The sequence below is a fragment of the Pelobates fuscus genome, chromosome 1, assembly GCF_036172605.1.
Source record: "Pelobates fuscus isolate aPelFus1 chromosome 1, aPelFus1.pri, whole genome shotgun sequence".
NCBI classification, from domain to species: Eukaryota; Metazoa; Chordata; class Amphibia; order Anura; family Pelobatidae; genus Pelobates; species Pelobates fuscus.
The window spans coordinates 396,390,892-396,415,128 of NC_086317.1; the positions used below are offsets into that span (position 1 = coordinate 396,390,892).

The 24,237-nt window shown below is 42.5% G+C and overlaps 1 protein-coding gene across 3 annotated transcripts in view; it reads right to left on the reverse strand.

The window, feature by feature from the left end:
* The window catches only part of STAC3 (SH3 and cysteine rich domain 3), a 92,397-nt gene that overhangs the window by 48,797 nt on the left and 19,363 nt on the right, over positions 1-24,237 (reverse strand). The window contains exon 1 of one of the 3 annotated variants that reach the window (XM_063427359.1): positions 19,678-19,741. The exons of 1 other annotated variant lie outside the window; for it this stretch is intronic. In XM_063427359.1, coding sequence (XP_063283429.1) covers positions 19,678-19,740 — 63 coding nt within the window. In that variant the 5' untranslated portion in view covers position 19,741. Of the gene's footprint in view, positions 1-19,096; positions 19,144-19,677; positions 19,742-24,237 lie in introns of those variants that run through there. One more of the 3 variants, XM_063427367.1, reaches the window with a different exon arrangement.

The window sequence follows — 24,237 nt, forward strand, 5'->3', positions numbered from 1 at the left end:
TTAGTATATCTTTGTTGGGCCAGTGCCTCAATGATAAATCCTCTAGGTTATTTTCTAATATATTTAATTTACATGTTCTAGGAATTAGTTTGGTAATGCCCAGAATTTTCTTAATTTCGGCCCAAATTTCCAAAGACTGAGCCAACGATATTAAACAATTCGGCGAATCCGTCGGGAGCTTCCCAGGATCTGACCATATATAAGAATAAAGACTAGAAGCATTTAAAGCTTCAGATTCCATATTATACCAAGGTTCAGAAAAAAACTGTGGTTCTTGTAGAGTGTATATATGTCGTATGGAATTAGCATAATATAAGTTGATAATACTTGGAAAGTTTAGTCCTCCTTGGGACAATTTTTTGGAGATTTTTTTTGACTTATTCTAGGCTTTTTATTTTTCCATATAAATTTATTAATGGCAGATTGAATCATCAATAGCCACTCTTTAGGAATTTTAAGAGGGACCATTGAAAATAAATATAACCATTTTGGTAGAATATACGAATTTATAATATTTATTCTACCTGTCCATAGAGTTTCTAAGTTTTTCCATTTTTTTAAAGTTTTGATTCATATCTTTCATTAAATGCATAACATTCCTCTCTATGGTGTGAGAGGCATTAGCAGGAAAACTCAGACCCAGATAATTAATTTCTGTGGCAGTCCAAATAAATTGATACTTTTGGGATAGCCTTTCCACCTGAGTCGAAGATAGATTGATAGTTAGAGCAGTAGATTTTGAAACATTTAACTTAAAATTAGAGACAGTGGAGAAATTATCGATTTCTTCCATTAATGCTACTAATGAATCTTCCGGAGATGTAAGGGTGATCAGGGCGTCATCAGCATATAATGAAATCTTAATATCATACAATTTTGTAGGGACCCCCTTTATTAACTGATTATTTCTGATATTAACAGCAAGAGGCTCGTGAGATAAAATATAAAGTAACGGCGACAAGGGACATCCCTGTCTTGTTCCGTTTTTAAGGTCAAACCAAGTCGAAGTAATATTGGGACCTACGGTTCTGGCCGAGGGAGAAGAATACAGTACCATAATTGCAGTGTATATCCAACCTTCAAGGCCATATGCCTTGAGGAGTTCACTTAAATAGCCCCACCCGACCCTGTCGAACGCTTTTTCTGCGTCCAAAGACAGGGCCAGGAGGGGCTGGTTATGAACTTTAGCTAGACCAATAATATCTATAAGCTTTCGGGTGTTATTTGATGTTATTTATTTTTTTACAACTTTGAGCAGCATCTGTGATGCTGATCCCCTGTCCTCCCGCGCGATGCTGTGTGGAGCGTTGCCATGGTAACGCTCGGCAACGCTCCACACAGATCCCTCCCCTGCCTGCCGACACGGAAGCAGAGTAGGCGCCTGCCGTTTCGGGCAGGCAGGTGCCTACTCTGCAGTGATGGCGGACCTGTGGCCGCGTGCCCACAGAGAGGGCACGGCATGCCACCTATGGCACACGTGCCATAGGTTCGCCATCACTGGTCTAGAGCCTTTTATTTTAACTAGTAGGTTTTATAGTTATATATGTGTCCATTAAGTTCAGTCTTTCTCTGGCATTTATTTGAAGCTCATTCCAATTTTGCAACAAACTAAAAAACAAAATCCTTCTCAACCCAAGAATGGCAGTCTGTTTTCTCCTTGGATCAAGAAGCTGAATAGTATAGGTATTTGCAAGAATTCATCCAGTTGCTGTTTAAACCTATCCTTTTTACTCAAAAGAGGGGAATAAAATGAGGAAGCTAATGGAACACTCGATAAAGGGGTTTGTGGCGAAACCAACTTCGCCACTGTGGGCTGGAGAAGCCTGGCTGCTAGCCTCCTGCCCGCTGACTATGGCCCCTGGACATATTGCACTCTAAAGACTATATTTGGGCATGTACTAATTTATATTGCTGCTACTGGCCCTTTAAAATCAGCAATGGACATTTTGGGACTACTGTCCCTTTAAGACTGTGAAGCCTATCCTATTGTACTGCCTGTATATTGTATATGTATTTATGTATGCAGTTACCTGGGTTATATATATATGCAGCCTTCATCTGATTGTTCGGTAGAATCCCTCCATTCCTTGTATTGAGGAAACTACCGAACAACCAGACCACCCAGGACTAAGTGTGCCTCCAATTACCGTTTGCAACAATGTTGCAAACAGGTAATTGGCAATCAGTGCAGTGTGGTCTTTGTCCTCTGGGTGGCCGCCATTCAGGAAACCAACACGTGGCGGCGGCCATCTTTAACTACCGAACAGCGGTGTTTTGCCGTCGAGTGTCTGGAACTGAAATCGGACACTTGACTAGGCAAACACCGCTGAGACCTCCATACTTCCAGAAATTCGTATGGAAACTACCGAATGACCCCCGTTCGGTAGAAAGAACCCCACAAACAAGGGAATTCATTCAAACCCTCTCCAGGCTCTATAACACAGGCAATTCGTCTGTTTTCATTCCCTTGTTTGTGACCGACCGCAGGGCCAAAATGCATGGAACTGATTTCGGATACTTTACCCATGCGGTCGGTCAATACTTTAAAGTCCCATAACTCCCGAACCGTTTATCCGAATGGGCTGATTTTAACATATGTTGTCCCTCCAGACTAGGGCTATCTGGAGATATTGGATTTGTGGATGTACCCCAAGTATTTAGGGTACATCCAAAACTTGGGTAAAAATATGTCCCTGTTAATTGGATTAACAGATATGTTGGAGGGAGGAGATGTGTGGGTTGTACCTTAAACTGGATTGGTGTACTGTAAACCCCTCCCTTGCATGGGAGAATCTCATATAAGCCTGTGTGTGAATAAATCAGTGTTGTTGCTGTTTAACCCTGAAGCTGGAGTGTGTCTCTTTCTTGGGGGGGGAAGGGGACTGTATGCCGACTGCCAGGAGTGTAAGCTGTCCATATTGCTTTTCCTGTTCGGCTGCTTCCAGGGTTAGTGTGTCTGCTGTTCGAGAGTTGGTGAATTCGTGCAGTTTGGGAGTTCGGGAAGTTGGTGCTTATGGTAGCTGCTGGTCCATCTAAAGGGGATTATCGCCTAAACGGATTTTTCCCCTTTTATGCTGAAACGGTCCGTTACAGGGTTAACCCATAGAACAAACGAAAGAAGAGAGAGAGTGTCCTATCTTTAAAATATAACTTTTAATAGTTGAGTTTAAAAATTGTTAAATCAACGAGGATAAAATATCCGATTCTCACATATGTGTAAATAAGTATTAAATACCAATGTACTGAAGTTAACTGTTTAGTAGGTAAGTCCCAAAAATTATTCTAAATCCTTTTCAAATCAGCGCAAAAGATAGAAAATAAAATAAATGAATATGCACCCAGGGTCACTCTATAGTTAGATATGTTGTATGAGATCCTGGAAGTGCCTTTTGCTGTACTTGAAAAGGAAAAGGAAAAAAAAAGATTCTGAATATAAGGGTTAAATAACCTCAAATCGTATGCTGGGATAAGATATTTAACAAATGAGTCCCAGAATTCTGTTCTAAATCCTTTTGAATCAGTTTTAACAAAAGGTAAATGAATATGCAACTAGGATATCTCTATTGTCAGATTCTATATATATACGGGATCCTAAAGATATTAATGCTGAAATTGAAAAATTCAAATCCAATATTCAAAAAACCTTTTCTAATCCCTTTGACCGGTACAATTTATATATTACCAAATATATGCACTAATGTGCAAAAATTAACTGTTTTCTAGGTTAATTCAACAGATTATTCAGAATCCTTTTCCAAAGCAGTTTGGACAGTGAATATATTTACATCCAATCCAAAAAACTGAGAAGATAAAATATACAGAAAGGTTCTGTTCTAAAGTTTTCAGAACCTTTCCCCTATAACTAAATGTATCCTGCAAGAATGGTTAACAACGTGGCAATGTATTAACGTTGTTAACCATTCTTGCAGGATACATTTAGTTATCATACTTATTCTGACCACCTTGGATTGCAAAACTTTTGTTTTGCATATGTATTAGGGGAAAGGTTCTGAAAACTTTAGAACAGAACCTCCCTGTATATTTTATCTTCTCAGTTTTTTGGATTGGATGGAAATATATTCACTGTCCAAACTGCTTTGGAAAAGGATTCTGAATAATCCGTTGAATTAACCTAGAAAACAGTTAATTTTTGCACATTAGTGCATATATTTGGTAATATATAAATTGTACCGGTCAAAGGGATTAGAAAAGGTTTTTTGAATATTGGATTTGAATTTTTCAATTTCAGCATTAATATCTTTAGGATCCCGTATATATATAGAATCTGACAATAGAGATATCCTAGTTGCATATTCATTTACCTTTCGTTAAAACTGATTCAAAAGGATTTAGAACAGAATTCTGGGACTCATTTGTTAAATATCTTAATCCCAGCATACGATTTGAGGTTATTTAACCCTTATATTCAGAATCTTTTTTTTCCTTTTCCTTTTCAAGTACAGCAAAAGGCACTTCCAGGATCTCATACACCATATCTAACTATAGAGTGACCCTGGGGGCATATTCATTTATTTTATTTTCTATCTTTTGAGCTGATTTGAAAAGGATTTAGAATAATTTTTGGGACTTACCTACTAAACAGTTAACTTCAGTACATTGGTATTTAATACTTATTTACACATATGTGAGAATCGGATATTTTATCCTCGTTGATTTAACAATTTTTAAACTCAACTATTAAAAGTTATATTTTAACCCCTTAAGGACCAAACTTCTGGGATAAAAGGGAATCATGACGTGTCAGACACGTCATGTGTCCTTAAGGGGTTAAAGATAGGACACTCTCTCTCTTCTATCCTATTTACTCTTACTGTAAAGAACCCTTTCCTTTGCCTTAGAAAAATTCTTAATTCTATTTGTATAGATGTAACTAGTGATGTACCGAACTGTTCGCCGGTGAATAGTTCCTGGCGAACATAGCATGTTCGCGTTCGCCACGGCGGGCGAACACATGCGCGGTTCGATCCGCCCCCTATTCGTCATCATTGACTAAGCTTTGACCCTGTGCCTCACAGTCAGCAGACACATTCCAGCCAATCAGCAGCAGACCCTCCCTTCCAGATCCTACAACCTCCTGTACAGCATCCATTTTAGATTCATTCTGAAGCTGCATTCTTAGATAGAGGAGGGAAAGTGTAGCTGCTGCTTATTTGATAGGGAAATGTATAGCTAGGCTAGTGTATTCAGTGTCCACTACAGTCCTGAAGGACTCATCTGATGTCTGCTGTAAGGACAGCACCCCAAAAAGCCCTTTTTAGGGCTAGAACATCCGTCTGCTTTTTTTGTGTGTAATCTAATTGCAGTTGCCTGCCTGCCTGCCAGCTTCTGTGTCAGGCTCACAGTGGATACTGTGCCCACTTGCCCAGTGCCACCACTCATATCTAGTGTCACAATAGCTTGCATTTAAAAACAAAAAAATTTTTTTCACTGTAATAGATTGAATAGCAGTTAGTTGTCTGCAAGCGTCTGTGTGTCAGGCCAACAGCGTGTACTCTGCCAGTGCACAGTGCCACTCATATCTGGTGGCACAATAGCGTGCATTTAAAAACCCCAAAACTTTTTTTCACTGTAATAGATTGAATAGCAGTTAGTTGTCTGCAAGCGTCTGTGTGTCAGGCCAACAGCATGTACTCTGCCAACCTCTGCCAGTGCACAGTGCCACTCATATCTGGTGTCACAATAGCGTGCATTTAAAACAAAAAAACTTTTTTCACTGTTATAGATTGAATAGCAGTTAGTTGTCTTCAAGCGGGTGTGTCAGGCCTACAGTGTGTATTCTGCCAACCTCTGCCAGTGCACATTGCCACTCATATCTGGTGTCACAATAGCGTGCATTTAAAACCAAAACACTTTTTTCACTGTTATAGATTGAATAGCAGTTAGTTGTCTTCAAGCGGGTGTGTCAGGCCTACAGAGTGTACTCTGACAACCTCTGCAAGTTCACATTGCTACTCATATCTGGTGTCACAATAGCGTGGATTTAAAACCAAAACACTTTTTTCACTGTTATAGATTGAATAGCAGTTAGTTGTCTTCAAGCGGTGTGTCAGGCCTACAGCGTGTACTCTGACAACCTCTGCAAGTGCACATTGCCACTCATATCTGGTGTCACAATAGCTTGCATTTAAAACCAAAAAACTTTTTCCACTGTTATAGATTGAATAGCAGTTACTTGTCTGCAAGCGGGTGTCAGGCCTACAGCGTGTACTCTGCCAACCTCTGCAAGTGCACATTGCCACTCATATCTAGTGTCACAATAGCATGCATTTAAAACTAAAAAACTTTTTTCACTGTTATAGATTGAATAGCAGTTAGTTGTCTTCAAGCGGGTGTGTCAGACCTACAACGTGTACTCTGCCAACCTCTGCAAGTGCACATTGCCACTCATATCTGGTGTCACAATAGAGTGCATTTAAAACCAAAAAACGTTTTTCACTGTTATAGATTGAATAGCAGTTACTTGTCTGCAAGCAGGTGTCCGGCCTACATTGTCTACTCTGCCAACCTCTGCAAGTGCACATTGCCACTCATATCTGGTGTCACAATAGCGTGCATTTAAAACCAAAAAACTTTTTTCACTGTTATAGATTGAATGGCAGTTACTTGTCTGCAAGCAGGTGTCCGGCCTACATTGTCTACTCTGCCAACCTCTGCAAGTGCACATTGCCACTCATATCTGGTGTCACAATAGCGTGCATTTAAAACCAAAAAACTTTTTTCACTGTTATAGATTGAATGGCAGTTACTTGTCTGCAAGCGGGTGTCAGGCCTACAGCGTGTACTCTGCCAACCTCTGCAAGTGCACATTGCCACTCATATCTGGTGTCACAATAGCATGCATTTAAAACCCAAAAACTTTTTTCACTGTTATAGATTGAATAGCAGTTACTTGTCTGCAAGCGGGTGTCAGACCTACAGCGTGTACTCTGCCAACCTCTGCAAGTGCACATTGCCACTCATATCTGGTGTCACAATAGCTTGCATTTAAAACCAAAAAACTTTTTCCACTGTTATAGATTGAATAGCAGTTACTTGTCTGCAAGCGGGTGTCAGGCCTACAGCGTGTACTCTGCCAACCTCTGCAAGTGCACATTGCCACTCATATCTAGTGTCACAATAGCATGCATTTAAAACTAAAAAACTTTTTTCACTGTTATAGATTGAATAGCAGTTAGTTGTCTTCAAGCGGGTGTGTCAGGCCTACAGCGTGTACTCTGCCAACCTCTGCAAGTGCACATTGCCACTCATATCTGGTGTCACAATAGAGTGCATTTAAAACCAAAAAACGTTTTTCACTGTTATAGATTGAATAGCAGTTACTTGTCTGCAAGCAGGTGTCCGGCCTACATTGTCTACTCTGCCAACCTCTGCAAGTGCACATTGCCACTCATATCTGGTGTCACAATAGCGTGCATTTAAAACCAAAAAACTTTTTTCACTGTTATAGATTGAATGGCAGTTACTTGTCTGCAAGCAGGTGTCCGGCCTACATTGTCTACTCTGCCAACCTCTGCAAGTGCACATTGCCACTCATATCTGGTGTCACAATAGCGTGCATTTAAAACAAAAAAACTTTTTTCACTGTTATAGATTGAATGGCAGTTACTTGTCTGCAAGCGGGTGTCAGGCCTACAGCGTGTACTCTGCCAACCTCTGCAAGTGCACATTGCCACTCATATCTGGTGTCACAATAGCATGCATTTAAAACCCCAAAACTTTTTTCACTGTTATAGATTGAATAGCAGTTACTTGTCTGCAAGCGGGTGTCAGGCCTACAGCGTGTACTCTGCCAACCTCTGCAAGTGCACATTGCCACTCATATCTGGTGTCACAATAGCATGCATTTAAAACCCAAAAACTTTTTTCACTGTTATAGATTGAATAGCAGTTACTTGTCTGCAAGCGGGTGTCAGGCCTACAGCGTGTACTCTGCCAACCTCTGCAAGTGCACATTGCCACTCATATCTGGTGTCACAATAGCATGCATTTAAAACCCAAAAACTTTTTTCACTGTTATAGATTGAATAGCAGTTACTTGTCTGCAAGCGGGTGTCAGGCCTACAGCGTGTACTCTGCCAACCTCTGCAAGTGCACATTGCCACTCATATCTAGTGTCACAATAGCATGCATTTAAAACTAAAAAACTTTTTTCACTGTTATAGATTGAATAGCAGTTAGTTGTCTTCAAGCGGGTGTGTCAGGCCTACAGCGTGTACTCTGCCAACCTCTGCAAGTGCACATTGCCACTCATATCTGGTGTCACAATAGAGTGCATTTAAAACCAAAAAACGTTTTTCACTGTTATAGATTGAATAGCAGTTACTTGTCTGCAAGCAGGTGTCCGGCCTACATTGTCTACTCTGCCAACCTCTGCAAGTGCACATTGCCACTCATATCTGGTGTCACAATAGCGTGCATTTAAAACCAAAAAACTTTTTTCACTGTTATAGATTGAATGGCAGTTACTTGTCTGCAAGCAGGTGTCCGGCCTACATTGTCTACTCTGCCAACCTCTGCAAGTGCACATTGCCACTCATATCTGGTGTCACAATAGCGTGCATTTAAAACAAAAAAACTTTTTTCACTGTTATAGATTGAATGGCAGTTACTTGTCTGCAAGCGGGTGTCAGGCCTACAGCGTGTATTCTGCCAACCTCTGCAAGTGCACATTGCCACTCATATCTGGTGTCACAATAGCATGCATTTAAAACCCAAAAACTTTTTTCACTGTTATAGATTGAATAGCAGTTACTTGTCTGCAAGCGGGTGTCAGGCCTACAGCGTGTACTCTGCCAACCTCTGCAAGTGCACATTGCCACTCATATCTGGTGTCACACTAGCATGCATTTAAAACCCAAAAACTTTTTTCACTGTTATAGATTGAATAGCAGTTACTTGTCTGCAAGCGGGTGTCAGGCCTACAGCGTGTACTCTGCCAACCTCTGCAAGTGCACATTGCCACTCATATCTAGTGTCACAATAGCATGCATTTAAAACTAAAAAACTTTTTTCACTGTTATAGATTGAATAGCAGTTAGTTGTCTTCAAGCGGGTGTGTCAGGCCTACAGCGTGTACTCTGCCAACCTCTGCAAGTGCACATTGCCACTCATATCTGGTGTCACAATAGAGTGCATTTAAAACCAAAAAACGTTTTTCACTGTTATAGATTGAATAGCAGTTACTTGTCTGCAAGCAGGTGTCCGGCCTACATTGTCTACTCTGCCAACCTCTGCAAGTGCACATTGCCACTCATATCTGGTGTCACAATAGCGTGCATTTAAAACCAAAAAACTTTTTTCACTGTTATAGATTGAATAGCAGTTACTTGTCTGCAAGCGGGTGTCAGGCCTACAGCGTGTACTCTGCCAACCTCTGCAAGTGCACATTGCCACTCATATCTGGTGTCACAATAGCATGCATTTAAAACCCAAAAACTTTTTTCACTGTTATAGATTGAATAGCAGTTACTTGTCTGCAAGCAGGTGTCAGGCCTACAGCGTGTACTCTGCCAACCTCTGCAAGTGCACATTGCCACTCATATCTGGTGTCACAATAGCATGCATTTAAAACCCAAAAACTTTTTTCACTGTTATAGATTGAATAGCAGTTACTTGTCTGCAAGCGGGTGTCAGGCCTACAGCGTGTACTCTGCCAACCTCTGCAAGTGCACATTGCCACTCATATCTAGTGTCACAATAGCATGCATTTAAAACTAAAAAACTTTTTTCACTGTTATAGATTGAATAGCAGTTAGTTGTCTTCAAGCGGGTGTGTCAGGCCTACAGCGTGTACTCTGCCAACCTCTGCAAGTGCACATTGCCACTCATATCTGGTGTCACAATAGAGTGCATTTAAAACCAAAAAACGTTTTTCACTGTTATAGATTGAATAGCAGTTACTTGTCTGCAAGCAGGTGTCCGGCCTACATTGTCTACTCTGCCAACCTCTGCAAGTGCACATTGCCACTCATATCTGGTGTCACAATAGCGTGCATTTAAAACCAAAAAACTTTTTTCACTGTTATAGATTGAATGGCAGTTATTTGTCTGCAAGCAGGTGTCCGGCCTACATTGTCTACTCTGCCAACCTCTGCAAGTGCACATTGCCACTCATATCTGGTGTCACAATAGCGTGCATTTAAAACAAAAAAACTTTTTTCACTGTTATAGATTGAATGGCAGTTACTTGTCTGCAAGCGGGTGTCAGGCCTACAGCGTGTATTCTGCCAACCTCTGCAAGTGCACATTGCCACTCATATCTGGTGTCACAATAGCATGCATTTAAAACCCAAAAACTTTTTTCACTGTTATAGATTGAATAGCAGTTACTTGTCTGCAAGCGGGTGTCAGGCCTACAGCGTGTACTCTGCCAACCTCTGCAAGTGCACATTGCCACTCATATCTGGTGTCACAATAGCATGCATTTAAAACCCAAAAACTTTTTTCACTGTTATAGATTGAATAGCAGTTACTTGTCTGCAAGCGGGTGTCAGGCCTACAGCGTGTACTCTGCCAACCTCTGCAAGTGCACATTGCCACTCATATCTGGTGTCACAATAGCATGCATTTAAAACCCAAAAACTTTTTTCACTGTTATAGATTGAATAGCAGTTACTTGTCTGCAAGCGGGTGTCAGGCCTACAGCGTGTACTCTGCTAAGCTGCCAACTCTTGCCACTCATATCTGGTGTCACAGTAGCTTGCACGCATAGTACCACTAATCAAAAAAAAAACACAGGACACCCAATCTTCTACAGCTTCCGCTAGGAACCTTGATGCACCATCCTCCTCCAGCTTAGCTTCGGGCACCTCTCAAGATACCACTCACCCGCCTGCCGCCACCACCAACACTAGCACCACAGCCGCTTCACTTTATCTGTCAGAGGAGTTATTTACACATCCGTTTGAAGAAATGAGTGATGCGCAACCATTATTGCCAGAGGATGTAGATAACAGGGATATGTCTCAGTCAGGCAGCATTACACACATGGACGTACGGTGTGATGATGATGATGTTGTACCCACTGCTGCTTCCTTTGCTGAGTTGTCAGATACAAGTGAAGCGGTTGATGATGACGATGCGTCCATGGATGTCACATGGGTTCCCGCTCGGCAAGAAGAAGAACAGGGCAAAAGTTCAGATGGGGAGACAGAGAGGAGGAGGAGACGAGTTGGAAGCAGGGGGAGGTCGTCGCAAGGAGCTAGTCGCACAGTCAGACAGCATGCATCGGCACCCGGGGTCAGCCCGACAGCATGCTGTGTCCACCACCAGAATGCCGTCATTGCAGAGCTCAGCATTGTGGCATTTTTTTTGTGTGTCTGCCTCTGCCAGTGATGCCATTTGCAACCTGTGCCAAAAGAAACTGAGTCGTGGGAAGTCCAACACCCATCTAGGTACAACTGCTTTGCGTAGGCACATGATCGCACATCACAAACGCCTATGGGATCAACACATGAGTACAAGCAGCACACAAACTCAAAGCCGCCATCCTCCTCCTGGTCCAGCATCTTCAGCCACATCAACCACTGCTGTCCTCCTTGCCCCCTCTCAACCATCCGCCACTCTGTCTCTCGCCTTGAGCAGTTCCCGCTCATCTGCCCACAGTCAGGTGTCTGTCAAGGACATGTTTGAGCGTAAGAAGCCAATGTCAGAAAGTCACCCCCTTGCCCAGCGTCTGACAGCTGGCTTGTCTGAACTATTAGCCCACCAGCTTTTACCATAAAAAAAATTGTGGCTATCGGGACACCGCAGTGGAAGGTACCCGGACGAAATTAATTTTCACAAAAGGCAATCCCCAACCTGTACTCGATTGTGCAAAAGGAAGTAATGGCATGTCTGGCACACAGTGTTGGGGCAAGGGTCCATCTGACCACTGATACCTGGTCTGCAAAGCATGGTCAGGGCAGGTAAACCTGCTGACGGCTGCCAAGCATGGAATGCGTGGCTCTGCAGAGGAGTTGGTGACACCACCACGACTTGGAGGCATGCCTGCTGCCACCTCCTCTACTCCTCCTACTCCATCCTCTTCCATAACCTCCTCGGCTGAGTCCTCTTCTGCTGCTGCGTCTTGCTCCACATCAACGGCACCCCCCCAGCTCCCCAGGTACTATTCCACATTCCGGATATGGCAGTGTCACGCCGTCTTGGGTTTGACTTGCTTGAAAGCAGAGAGTCACACCGGACAAGCACTCCTGTCCGCCCTGAACGCACAGGTGGAAAAGTGGCTGACTCCGCAGCAACTGGATATCAGCAAAGTGGTTTGTGACAACGGAACAAATTTGTTGGCGGCATTGAAGTTGGGCAAATTGACACATGTGTCGTACATGGCACATGTTTGTAATCTGATCGTACAACGCTTTGTGCATAAGTACACAGGCTTACAGGACATCCTGAAGCAGGCCAGGAAGGTGTGTGGCCATTTCAGGTGTTCCTACACGGCCATGGCGCACTTTGCAGATATCCAGTGGCGAAACAACATGCCAGTGAGGCGCTTGATTTGCGACATCCCGACACGTTGGAATTCAACACTCCTAATGTTCGACCGCCTGCTCCAACAAGAAAAAGCTGTTAATGAATATTTGTATTTGTATGGGGTGCTAGGACAGCCTCTGGGGAGCTGGGAATTTTTTTGCCACATTACTGGACGCTCATGCGCAATGCCTGTAGGCTCATGCGTCCTTTTGAGGAGGTTACAAACCTAGTCAGTCGCACCGAAGGAACCATCAGCGACATCATACCATTTGTTTTCTTCCTGGAGCGTGCCCTGCGAAGAGTGCTGGATCAGGCCGTAGATGAGCGTGAAGAGGAAGAGGAAGAGTTGTGGTCACCATCACCACCAGAAACAGCCTTATCAGCATCGCTTGATGGACCTGCAGCAATGCTGGAAGAGGATGGTGAGGAAGAGGAGTCAGAGGAGGAATGTGGCTTTGAGGAGGAGGAGGAAGACCAACCACAACAGGCATCCCAGGGTGCTCATTGTCACCAACTGGTACCCGTGGTGTTGTACGTGGCTGGGGGGAAGAACATACCTTCATTGACATCACTGAGGAAGAGGAACGGGAAATGAGTAGCTCGGCATCCAACCTTGTGCAAATGGGGTCTTTCATGCTGTCGTGCCTGTTGAGGGACCCTCGTATAAAAAGGCTGAAGGAGAATGACCTGTACTGGGTTTCCACGCTACTAGACCCCCGGTATAAGCAGAAAGTGGCGGAAATGTTACCAAATTACAACAAGTCGGAAAGGATACAGCATTTGCAAAATAAATTAAAAAGTATGATTTACACAGCGTATAAGGGTGATGTCACAGCACATCGGGAATCTAACAGGGGAAGAGGTGAAAGTAATCCTCCTCCTCCCACCAACACGCCAGCATGGCAGGACGCTTTAAAGACGTGTTGTTGATGGAGGACATGCGGAGCTTTTTAAGTCCTACGCATCGCCACAGCCCTTCGGGATCCACCCTCAGAGAACGACTCGACCGACAGGTAGCAGACTACCTCGCCTTAACGGCAGATATCGACACTCTGAGGAGCGATGAACCCCTTCACTACTGGGTGTGCAGGCTTGACCTGTGGCCTGAGCTATCCCAATTTGCGATAGAACTTCTGGCCTGCCCCGCTTCAAGTGTCCTGTCAGAAAGGACCTTCAGTGCAGCAGGAGGTATTGTCACTGAGAAGAGAAGTCGCCTAGGTCAAAAAAGTCTAGATTACCTCACCTTTATTAAGATGAATGAGGGATGGATACCGAAGGGAAGATGAGCTGCCTTGGGCAAAAAATAGTGACCATATGTAGGAGGAACAGTCCCTATTCTGCTCTGTGTCAGTGTGTATCAGGGTCCCTGAGGACAGGTGTCAATCCATATCTGCCAAGTGACCCTATGTAGGGGGAACAGTCCCTATTCTGCTCTGTGTCAGTGTGTATCAGGGTCCCTGAGGACAGGTGTCAATCCATATCTGCCAAGTGACCCTATGTAGGGGGAACAGTCCCTATTCTGCTCTGTGTCAGTGTGTATCAGGGTCCCTGAGGACAGGTGTCAATCCATATCTGCCAAGTGACCCTATGTAGGAGGAACAGTCCCTATTCTGCTCTGTGTCAGTGTGTATCAGAGTCCCTGAGGACAGGTGTCAATCCATATCTGCCAAGTGACCCCATGTAGGGGGAACAGTCCCTATTCTGCTCTGTGTCAGTGTGTACCAGGGTCCCTGAGGACAGGTGTCAATCCATATCTGCCAAGTGACCCTATGTAGGAGGAACAGTCCCTATTCTGCTCTGTGTCAGTGTGTATCAGGGTCCCTGAGGACAGGTGTCAATCCATATCTGCCAAGTGACCCTATGTAGGGGGAACAGTCCCTATTCTGCTATGTGTCAGTGTGTATCAGGGATCCTTAGGATAGGTGTCAATCCATATCTGCCAAGTGACCCTATGTAGGGGGAACAGTCCATATTCTGCTCTGTGTCATTGTGTATCAGGGATCCTTAGGATAGGTGTCAATCCATATCTGCCAAGTGACCCTATGTAGGAGGAACAGTGCCTATTCTGCTCTGTGTCAGTGTGTATCAGGGTCCCTGAGGACAGGTGTCAATCCATATCTGCCAAGTGACCCTATGTAGGGGGAACAGTCCCTATTCTGCTCTGTGTCAGTGTGTATCAGGGATCCTTAGGTTAGGTGTCAATCCACATCTGCCAAGTGACCCTATGTAGGGGGTACAGTCCCTATTCTGCATTGTGTCAGTGAGTATCAGGGATCCTTAGGATAGGTGTCAATCCATATCTGCCAAGTGACCCTATGTAGGGGGAACAGTCCCTATTCTGCTATGTGTCAGTGTGTATCAGGGATCCTTAGGATAGGTGTCAATCCATATCTGCCAAGTGACCCTATGTAGGGGGAACAGTCCATATTCTGCTCTGTGTCATTGTGTATCAGGGATCCTTAGGATAGGTGTCAATCCATATCTGCCAAGTGACCCTATGTAGGAGGAACAGTGCCTATTCTGCTCTGTGTCAGTGTGTATCAGGGTCCCTGAGGACAGGTGTCAATCCATATCTGCCAAGTGACCCTATGTAGGGGGAACAGTCCCTATTCTGCTCTGTGTCAGTGTGTATCAGGGATCCTTAGGTTAGGTGTCAATCCATATCTGCCAAGTGACCCTATGTAGGGGGTACAGTCCCTATTCTGCACTGTGTCAGTGAGTATCAGGGATCCTTAGGATAGGTGTCAATCCATATCTGCCACGTGACCCTATGTAGGGGGAACAGTCCCTATTCTGCTCTGTGTCAGTGTGTATCAGGGTTCCTGATGACAGGTGTCAATCCATATCTGCCAAGTGACCCTATGTAGGAGGAACAGTCCCCATTCTGCTCTATGTCAGTGTGTATCGGGGTCCCTGTAGACAGTTGTCAATCCATATCTGCCAAGTGACCCTATGTAGGGGGAACAGTCCCTATTCTGCTGTGTGTCAGTGTGTATCATGATCTCTGAGGACAGGTGTCAATCCATATCTGCCAAGTGACCCTATGTAGGGGGAACAGTCCCTATTCTGCTCTGTGTCAGTGTGTATCAGGGTCCCTGAGGACAGGTGTCAATCCATATCTGCCAAGTGACCCTATGTAGGGGGAACAGTCCCTATTCTGCTCTGTGTCAGTGTGTATCAGGGTCCCTGAGGACAGGTGTCAATCCATATCTGCCAAGTGACCCTATGTAGGGGGAACAGTCCCTATTCTGCTCTGTGTCAGTGTGTATCAGGGTCTCTGAGGACAGGTGTCAATCCGTATGTCAAGGTGTCAATCTGTCATATGTCAGGTGTCAATCCATATCCATTGTGATTTAGGAATGTTAGGTGATTTATGCCCTTTATGGATTAAAACCAGACTCTGCATTAACTGTGTAATTTTCCATGGGAGTTTTGCCATGGATCCCCCTCCGGCATGCCACAGTCCAGGTGTTAGTCCCCTTGAAACAACTTTTCCATCACTATTGGGGCCAGAAAGAGTCCCTGTGGGTTTTAAAATTCGCCTGCCCATTGAAGTCTATGGCGGTTCGCCCGGTTCGGCGGTTCGCGAACATTTGCGGAAGTTCCCGTTCCGAAAATTTTATGTTCGCGACATCACTAGATGTAACCCAAAACTGTCAGTGTAGATAACAGAAGGGTCAGAATGAATGGGATAGATAGATAGATAGATAGACAGATAGACAGAAAGACAGACAGACAGACAGATAGATAGATAATTTGCAAAAAGTGATAAAATGTTAATAAACGGCAACCAACCAATAGACAACCAAAAATACAGGGTTATTAACTATAACCAATTGACAATTTAGCGATGAGTGCTTCATGGCGTGTCTAATGGCAAACTTATTATGTGTGCAGCAGGTGCAAGTTTTCTTAGAATAGAAAGTTATTAAGAAGTACAAGAATCTATTAAAATGTGTAAAGTTTGATAGCTCTTTCGCTTTTTGAAACCTAAAAAAAGTTTTAAAAAACTTGTGAAATGGCAAGAAAAGACTAACTGGTATAATAAAATAGAAAAACAAAACAAATAAGATCCATTCTAACATTTAAGACTAAAGAGTGTACTCCAACCACTGGCCACAGTTGGGGGGCTGTAGGTCCCTATTTATTTTAATGTCCCTGTTCGTGGGACATGGGTGGGTGAAGGGGGGATACTTTGACCCCTTCAAAGTTAATTATTTTGGCACGTGACCCACCATGGGAGCATTTATTGGATTATGGCTGGGCAACAAGAAAAGACTAAAGACTGGGCAGCTATTTGTTTAGTAGACATGCCCCTACTAGCAGCATGGCAGGTAGGAGCAGAAGGGAGGATTTAACCTCCCATATACTCATGAATGTCATATTGGCCTCAAGGGTAAGGGAGAGCATGGGAGGATTTTTAAATATTACAAGGAGGGAGCCGCGAGCCGGTAGCTCCCTCCTTGTAATATAAAACAGATATATTGAAGGACAAGATTTCATCCAACAAGCAATTCGTTCTTTATTCAATTCAGGTAATTTGCATTCTTTCATTCATTTTTTGGAGGAATAGCCGAAATTCGGACCAAAATGTGTTCATCTGAAAACGAATGCCCAAGTCTACTATATGCATTTTGTATCATTATTTGTGAGTGTTAACTGTAATCTTGTTTTTATTGTCTATTTTATTAAAGTACCGTTCTTTTTGTATGCTTTCTATCACATGTAAGAGACATGGAAGATATTTTCTTTTTTTCTTTTTATAATTCTTTGGTAGTCTACATAACATCCTAGAAAAATCTAAAATAGTATTGAATGGACATACACTTCATTAAAGTTTTTATAAAGTTTATAGCAAGAAAAATGCTTAGCTTCCAGCAATTTTTAGAACATGAGGATATAGTTAGATGAAGAAGCGTACTATATTGATTGTTTTTTCTTTATATTTACTAGTTTAGGTACATTAGGGCATTCATTGAATATTGTTATAGAATCTTTACAGAATACTTTCAAATATAGCTTAAATTTCAAAAAACTAGTTACAAAATAAAGTTCATTTGCTCTAGTAATAATCAGGCATCAGATATAGTAATAGTAATGATTTATCATAACAAGTTAACTCCATGTCTCAAACTGTCTACATAGAACTAAGTAGGGGTCAGGGAAGACATTACAATGTGCCTCGAAACGCCCCTTGCGCACTCTTATGAGTACATGATAGAGTTGTCAAATAGGTGTTGCATAGGCCAACAAAACCAAAAAAATTAAACATTTGTGGAATATGCTTAATAAGTCTTTTATGAAGCACCAAGCAAAGTATAAGCTGCACAAATAGGTAATATGAAATAAAAGTTAGATGCATTCTCTCTCTGGGGAAACATTTCTCCAATTTGTAACTGCTCAGTGACTCACAAATGATGGTCTAGATCAGGGGTAAGCAACCTATGGCACTCAAGGTGTCTTTGCACGGCACTCAAGGCTTTTAGAGCCAAACAGGCGCTGTCCTATCAGGTGTCCCAGTGAAACTTCAGATATCTGCTAATACGAAAAGGTGGTGAAGGACAATCCTCAATTTATGCATTGCATCAAGTAGAGGAAGTGATTTGAGATCACCTCCTCCCGGCACTTGTGAATGGGAATCCACACTGTAGTAGAGCAGCCCGCAGCTGCTGTTGCTGCTGCGGTCCTTGACCTGTACCTGGCCAGCCTGGTCCCCACTGGACCCCAGGGAAGCCACACTACTAGATATACACAGAAATGCAGAATAACCCTCCCCTCATATAAATAATACGAGCAGCTCATACACAAACATGCACACCATCCGCAGAAACGTAACCTGCTAACAATCCACATACATGAACACAACCCCACAAGCAGCCTCTCACAGGCAATACTCCAAACAGCCCCACACATACACCCACACTACCAAACACACAATGTGACATATACATCCAAACACACAATTCCACAAGCAGCCCCCATACACAGCCCACATTCATAGGTATCATACACGAAACCACAAACTACTAATGAACATATGCAATATAACGACCCATATACGCACAAATACAACGATACAAAGCAACTGCAGTATAAATAACAGAAGCGGAATACGGCAACCCTCACACCTTAATTTAAAAAAATAGGACCAGCACGCTACGGGACATCACAATCCTATTTCGGCACAGTGCTGCTAAAAGGTTGCCTACCCCTGGTCTAGATCATTCTGTAAAAAACATAATTTTATGATATGAAATTCTATTTCTCAAGTTGCATCCTCTCTATTTGGAAACCTTACTAAGCCTAGCTTCACATTATTAACTTGATTCAATTGTTACATTGAAAAAAAAAAATAGTTTTCACTCTTGTAATTCTTTCAAGCATCATCCATTTAAAATAATGAGGAAGCACGCAGCTGCCTCTAAAAATATTTCATTTGAGCATTCGGTTTGCTACCACCTCTCTGCTTCCACGGCTTGCTAAGCCATTCTATATCAGATTTCTCACAAACCACAATGGTTGTAGCTTGTCTAAATAGAAGAGTTCTACTCATCTATCTAAAAAAAAGTTGTTAGTCTAAGAATTAAGTAAATAAAAAGGCTACCTTTTGCATGATTAGGATGTGTATCTTCTTCCCTCTAGGTGACTTACATTTGTATTCGGCAGTTGTCTGCTCAACAATAATAGTCAATCCTTTGTCCCACCCACCTGGTTCATGTCCCCCTACAAATGGTCAAGGGATTTTAAGAGGCTAAAAATACAGAACAGGAACTTTTTGTTCCAGTAATGATTGGCATTACTCAGCCTATGTAGCTGTTAGTGTTACTGCATTTAGCATTAATAAGGTGACCATCGCTTGGTCATGTAGTTTGTTACCAAAGATAAAGAAGGTGGCGTTCTTTAATCTTGTGTGGTCACAAACTATGACGATCTGTGAAAGTCAAGCTGCACCCCTGCAGTTCCGAGAAGCAGAACAGCGCAGAACATGTAATATACATGTGCAAAATGAGACAAGGATTATGCATGCCAGTGAGCTGTATAAGCACTGAGTGTGAGACACATGGATGTAAGCAGAAGATGGAGTGAGAGCTGGAGAAGATGCAGATGGCAGTGAATAGCCTGCAGAAGCACAGAAATGGCAATTTGCACTTCATCAAAACTCTTGGAGACAGAAGAATTACTTACAGGGCTTTCACTCTCTCCAGCCTCGTTAGAGGAGGAAGGATCAGGAACCTCGATTTCTGTCATTCTAGAAGCATTCAAAGATAGACAAGGTCATCTTAGCAGTTTGGTGGAGAAACATCAATCATTCCAGCCACAAGGTGGAACAATAACATGATTCTGGTCTGTTCTAGCTGGAGAGCAGTATTTATGTTACAAATACTAGTCAATGGTGTATTAAATAGAGATGCAATAAATACACCTCATACACACAGAGCAGGGTTAAGCATAAAATGACCTTAGACAAACACCTATGGCCCAGGGGTGAGATAGGAACCCAGAACCTTGAATTTTCTTGGCCAGATTCAACATCCTTAGGTGAAAAATAAAGAGGTTCCCCAACCGGAATCTTAGTCCTCCTCCGTGTTAACAACACATCTCATGTTGGCAAATTAGAACAGAACAGTTTATTTGGTTAACAAGTATAAATATTTATAATCTACTAGAAGGTCTAATATTCATATAATATATGTAACTATATTAAAGAAAGGAGGATGGCTATAAAACTAGAGAAATCCAGTCCTGGAGCCAAAAAAAAAGACTAAGTGGGCAACACATAAAGGGCCTAATCCAGCGCAATAGATAATAGAAAATGGAAAAAAATCCCAAAAGTCAAGGTGTTTGGAGAGGAGAGCAAAAATCCATCTACCAAGACACACTCGACTAAGGGTGTGCCCACATAAAGGGTACTCGCTCCCTTGGTGTACAAAGTAAGGAAAATAATAAATCTTTATTAGAAAAACGTACAGAGACTATATAAAATACATGGGGTACAGGAGTGGGGATTGGCCCATGAGGCTGTACTAACAGTGTGGGGGGGCAACAGGGTAGATACAGGAAGAATCACTGTAAAAAATACTGCACCTAGACACCTAGAAGCTAGTTTCTCAAACTAGTATGTGGTAATAGAGTGTCTACATAGATATATATAGCACCTGACCGCAGATAAACCCTATAGTGCCAGAGTGTCTGCATAGAATATATCCAAACTGCTATTCTGGGAGGGATACCCAAAAAACAGGGTGTCCTTACCTGGAGTATATGGTGAGCCGTAGTCCTATTATATAAATAATGGTTAAATCAAGCAGAAAAGGCTGACTGCACTAGTGAGATAAAGTGGGATCAAAGGCATAATATAAGGGGAAGGAAAAGTAAAATCATAATTGAAATGAAAAAATACCCCCTTATATAGAGATACCCAGATAACTCAATTGATCTAGATAGTAGTCAGACCCAAATTTCAAAGGTAGTGAGTTGCTTGTAAAAAGGTAGATGCAGACAAAGTAGCAGAGAAAATCTGTTATTAGTTGTTAGTAGAGTGCTATTATCCCAAAATAGTGGTTTTAGGAGGGGATACAAAGTTGCAGTAGTATAAGGCTGCTAATTTTAGAGATGTGGTTCCTCAGAACGTAGATCCAGAGACAAAAAGCTACCCCTGTCTCTCAGATACAGAGAATGTCTCCCATCCAGCCGGACCCAAACACCCACATATTCCCAACCCCATGCGATATAAAGTAAAATCAAAATTGAACCTCAGCCTAAGTCTAGCGTGAAAGTAGCAAAGTAAAGTACCTAACTAGGCTAAGCGTCTTACTCGACGCGCGTTTCGGCGCTGTGTGGCGCCTTTTTCGAGAGCGGTGAGGGGATCCAGTCACCGCCGGAATTATAAATGGGCTAGTGCCCGCCCCTCCCGTGACATCATGGCCAATCGCATGAGGCCGCGTCACGGGAGTGAGAGGAGTCAAGGGCTGCTCGAGCCGGCAACAATGTCGGCTGGGGGACAGATGTAAATTCTGTCTGATATGTGGGAATTTGGTCCCCCAATTAGAATATGTGTGCCCGAGAGTTATCTTAGGAGGGCAGACCCTTGAATAAAAAATAATAATAAAGCCTCAGTGTGGTAGATAGTTAGAGAGCAGAATCTACTCTCTTGATGTAATTCTTAATGCAGAATGACAAAAAGTATACCTATTATGTTTAATGTATATGTACAGTTTTGAAATAAATTAAACCAAAAGGAGTTAAAACTGTATGAAGACTGTACCAGATGTTAGTGTAACTTAACCCCTTAAGGACACATGACGTGTGTGACACGTCATGATTCCCTTTTATTCCAGAAGTTTGGTCCTTAAGGGGTTAAAGGTGAAACATACCAAATATTAATGTAACTTAGAAATTGCAGACATACACACATATGATAGACATAGGAGATGTGAAAATTCTTATAGAAAGGGAGAAAACGAAAACCCCTCATTTAGACCCTTAGGACTCAGGGTCTTCAATCGGTAGATCCAGAAACATTCCCTTTGCCGGAGGAATTTGTCATAATTGCCTCGTCTGGGATTCTTTTTGACCAGTTCTAGGCCACAGAAGCGTGGCCTTAGGGTCGCTGTTGTGGTATTCGCGAAGGTGTCTGGAGATAGGGGTTTCCGCTGAATATTTACTGGATATGATGTGTTCCTGTACACGTTTCTTAAAGGGGCGGAATGTTTTACCTACATATTTTTTGTTACATTCACACGTGGGTAAATATACAACCCCTGATGTGTTGCAGTTAAAGAAAGAAGTTATGGTAAAGACCTCTTTCTCCAAACTGTCTTTGACTATTTTAGAGTCTTTTTTCATAAATTTACATGAGATGCGCCTCCCACAACTATAGGTTCCAGTTAGAGGAGTCTGGAGCCATGTTGTAGGGAGGTGGGGGGGGGTTCCGGTTTTAAGGTGACTTGGGGCCAAGAGATCTTGTAGATTTTTGCCTCTACGAGCCGTAATGGAGACATTGGGGGCCGTACTTCTTGAAGATGCTGGTCGCTAGTTAGCAATGGCCAGAAGCGTCTGAGGGAACTTTTAATATTTTCCCAGCCTGCATCGTAGGTGGCAATTAGGCATATATTTTTCTTAGAATCCTCTGATGGTTTGGGGGTGTCCCCGTGACTGTTAGTACAGCCACATGGGCCAATCCCCACTCCTGTACCCCATGTATTTTATATAGTCTCTGTACGTTTTTCTAATAAAGATTTATTATTTTCCTTACTTTGTACACCAAGGGAGCGAGTACCCTTTATGTGGGCACACCCTTAGTCGAGTGTGTCTTGGTAGATGGATTTTTGCTCTCCTCTCCAAACACCTTGACCTTTGGGATTTTTTTCCATTTTCTATATGTAACTATATGCTGGAGAAATGTGTGGTTATATCTAAAGTATTATACACATATGTACAGAACCCCATACTGCACAGATTGTGATGCAATGAATGGGTAATAATGTATGGATCACCTACATGTATTCTGAAGCAATAATTGTCAGCACACTGGGACTTATATTTCCCAGTTTGCCCAAGATTAGTGGGAGTCACACTGATATCTAAATGACTACTCCAAGCATCATAACTACTACAGCCTGCTGCAATGGTTATGGTGCTAGGAGTGCCCTGGCACCCTCCCAGAGTAATTTGTCAGAGAGTTTAAGAACAGTTTGAGAATTTATCTGGGTCCTCCTGTGCATCCCCAAGTTTGCTTTGAGATTCTCCAGCCAGCTCCACTGAAGTAAGGAGAGCCATGCAGGGCCCCTCTTAACGGCCCACTGTAATCCTAAAGGCTGTGAGAGTTATTCTAACTGTAAACTGAAAATTTGTGAAAACCTAACAATGGAAATGCACATTTTAGGTCCAATTACTTTAAATGGTAACAAATCTCCAACTGAGCTTCTTTTCCATCTCCGCATAAATAGAAAACATGAGAACTCTGCTTAAAGAAACGTATTAGCTTGCCCTTCCGTAAATCCCCGATTAGGTCTCAAAATAGTTTTTGCTCAGGTGTGCCATTACAGAGTAAACCAATACCATTTGCATGTCAGACTGATCCCACCCACAGGGGCAGTCCAGAACTGAGCTTGGACCCACCATCTAGCTATTTGAGCTGTCCTCTCTATTCTCTTGAACCCTGATCTGGTTTTTCATTTTGCTCTCCCTAAGGTCAAAGGGTAATTCAAACTGTGCCAAGTTAGGGCTATACCTCCCTGACAAAAACTACCAAGGCTAAACCGATTATTTGGGGTTGTCGTATCTCTCATGCAGAGGGAGCCGGCCTTCATTTTGGATTTCTACCGCTCATTTGGGTGGGATCAGTCTGATATTCAAATCATTTAGGTTATATCTGTAATGGAAAACAAAATACTACATATGAAAAAATTGTGTTTAATGAGTGTAGACAGAATAGTCAAATGGTTGCAGCTATAACACTCTGTGGATAGTCCTTTAAATGCCACAGGCTGTTAAAACCAAAGATAATTTTGGATTGATAGATAGAGTAATGGATCTAGATAGAAAATCCATACTTACATACAAGCCAAAAAATATTGTTAACAATCATTCACAAATACATTTTATTTGTAGTTTTAATTAGAACAGTTACCAAATTGAAATATTTTAACAAAATTCTGGCCAACAATTAATTTTAAATTTAGTTTTGTATGTAAACATATCAGAGAAAAAAAAGAAACAAACACACTGGATGTGTCTCTTGTT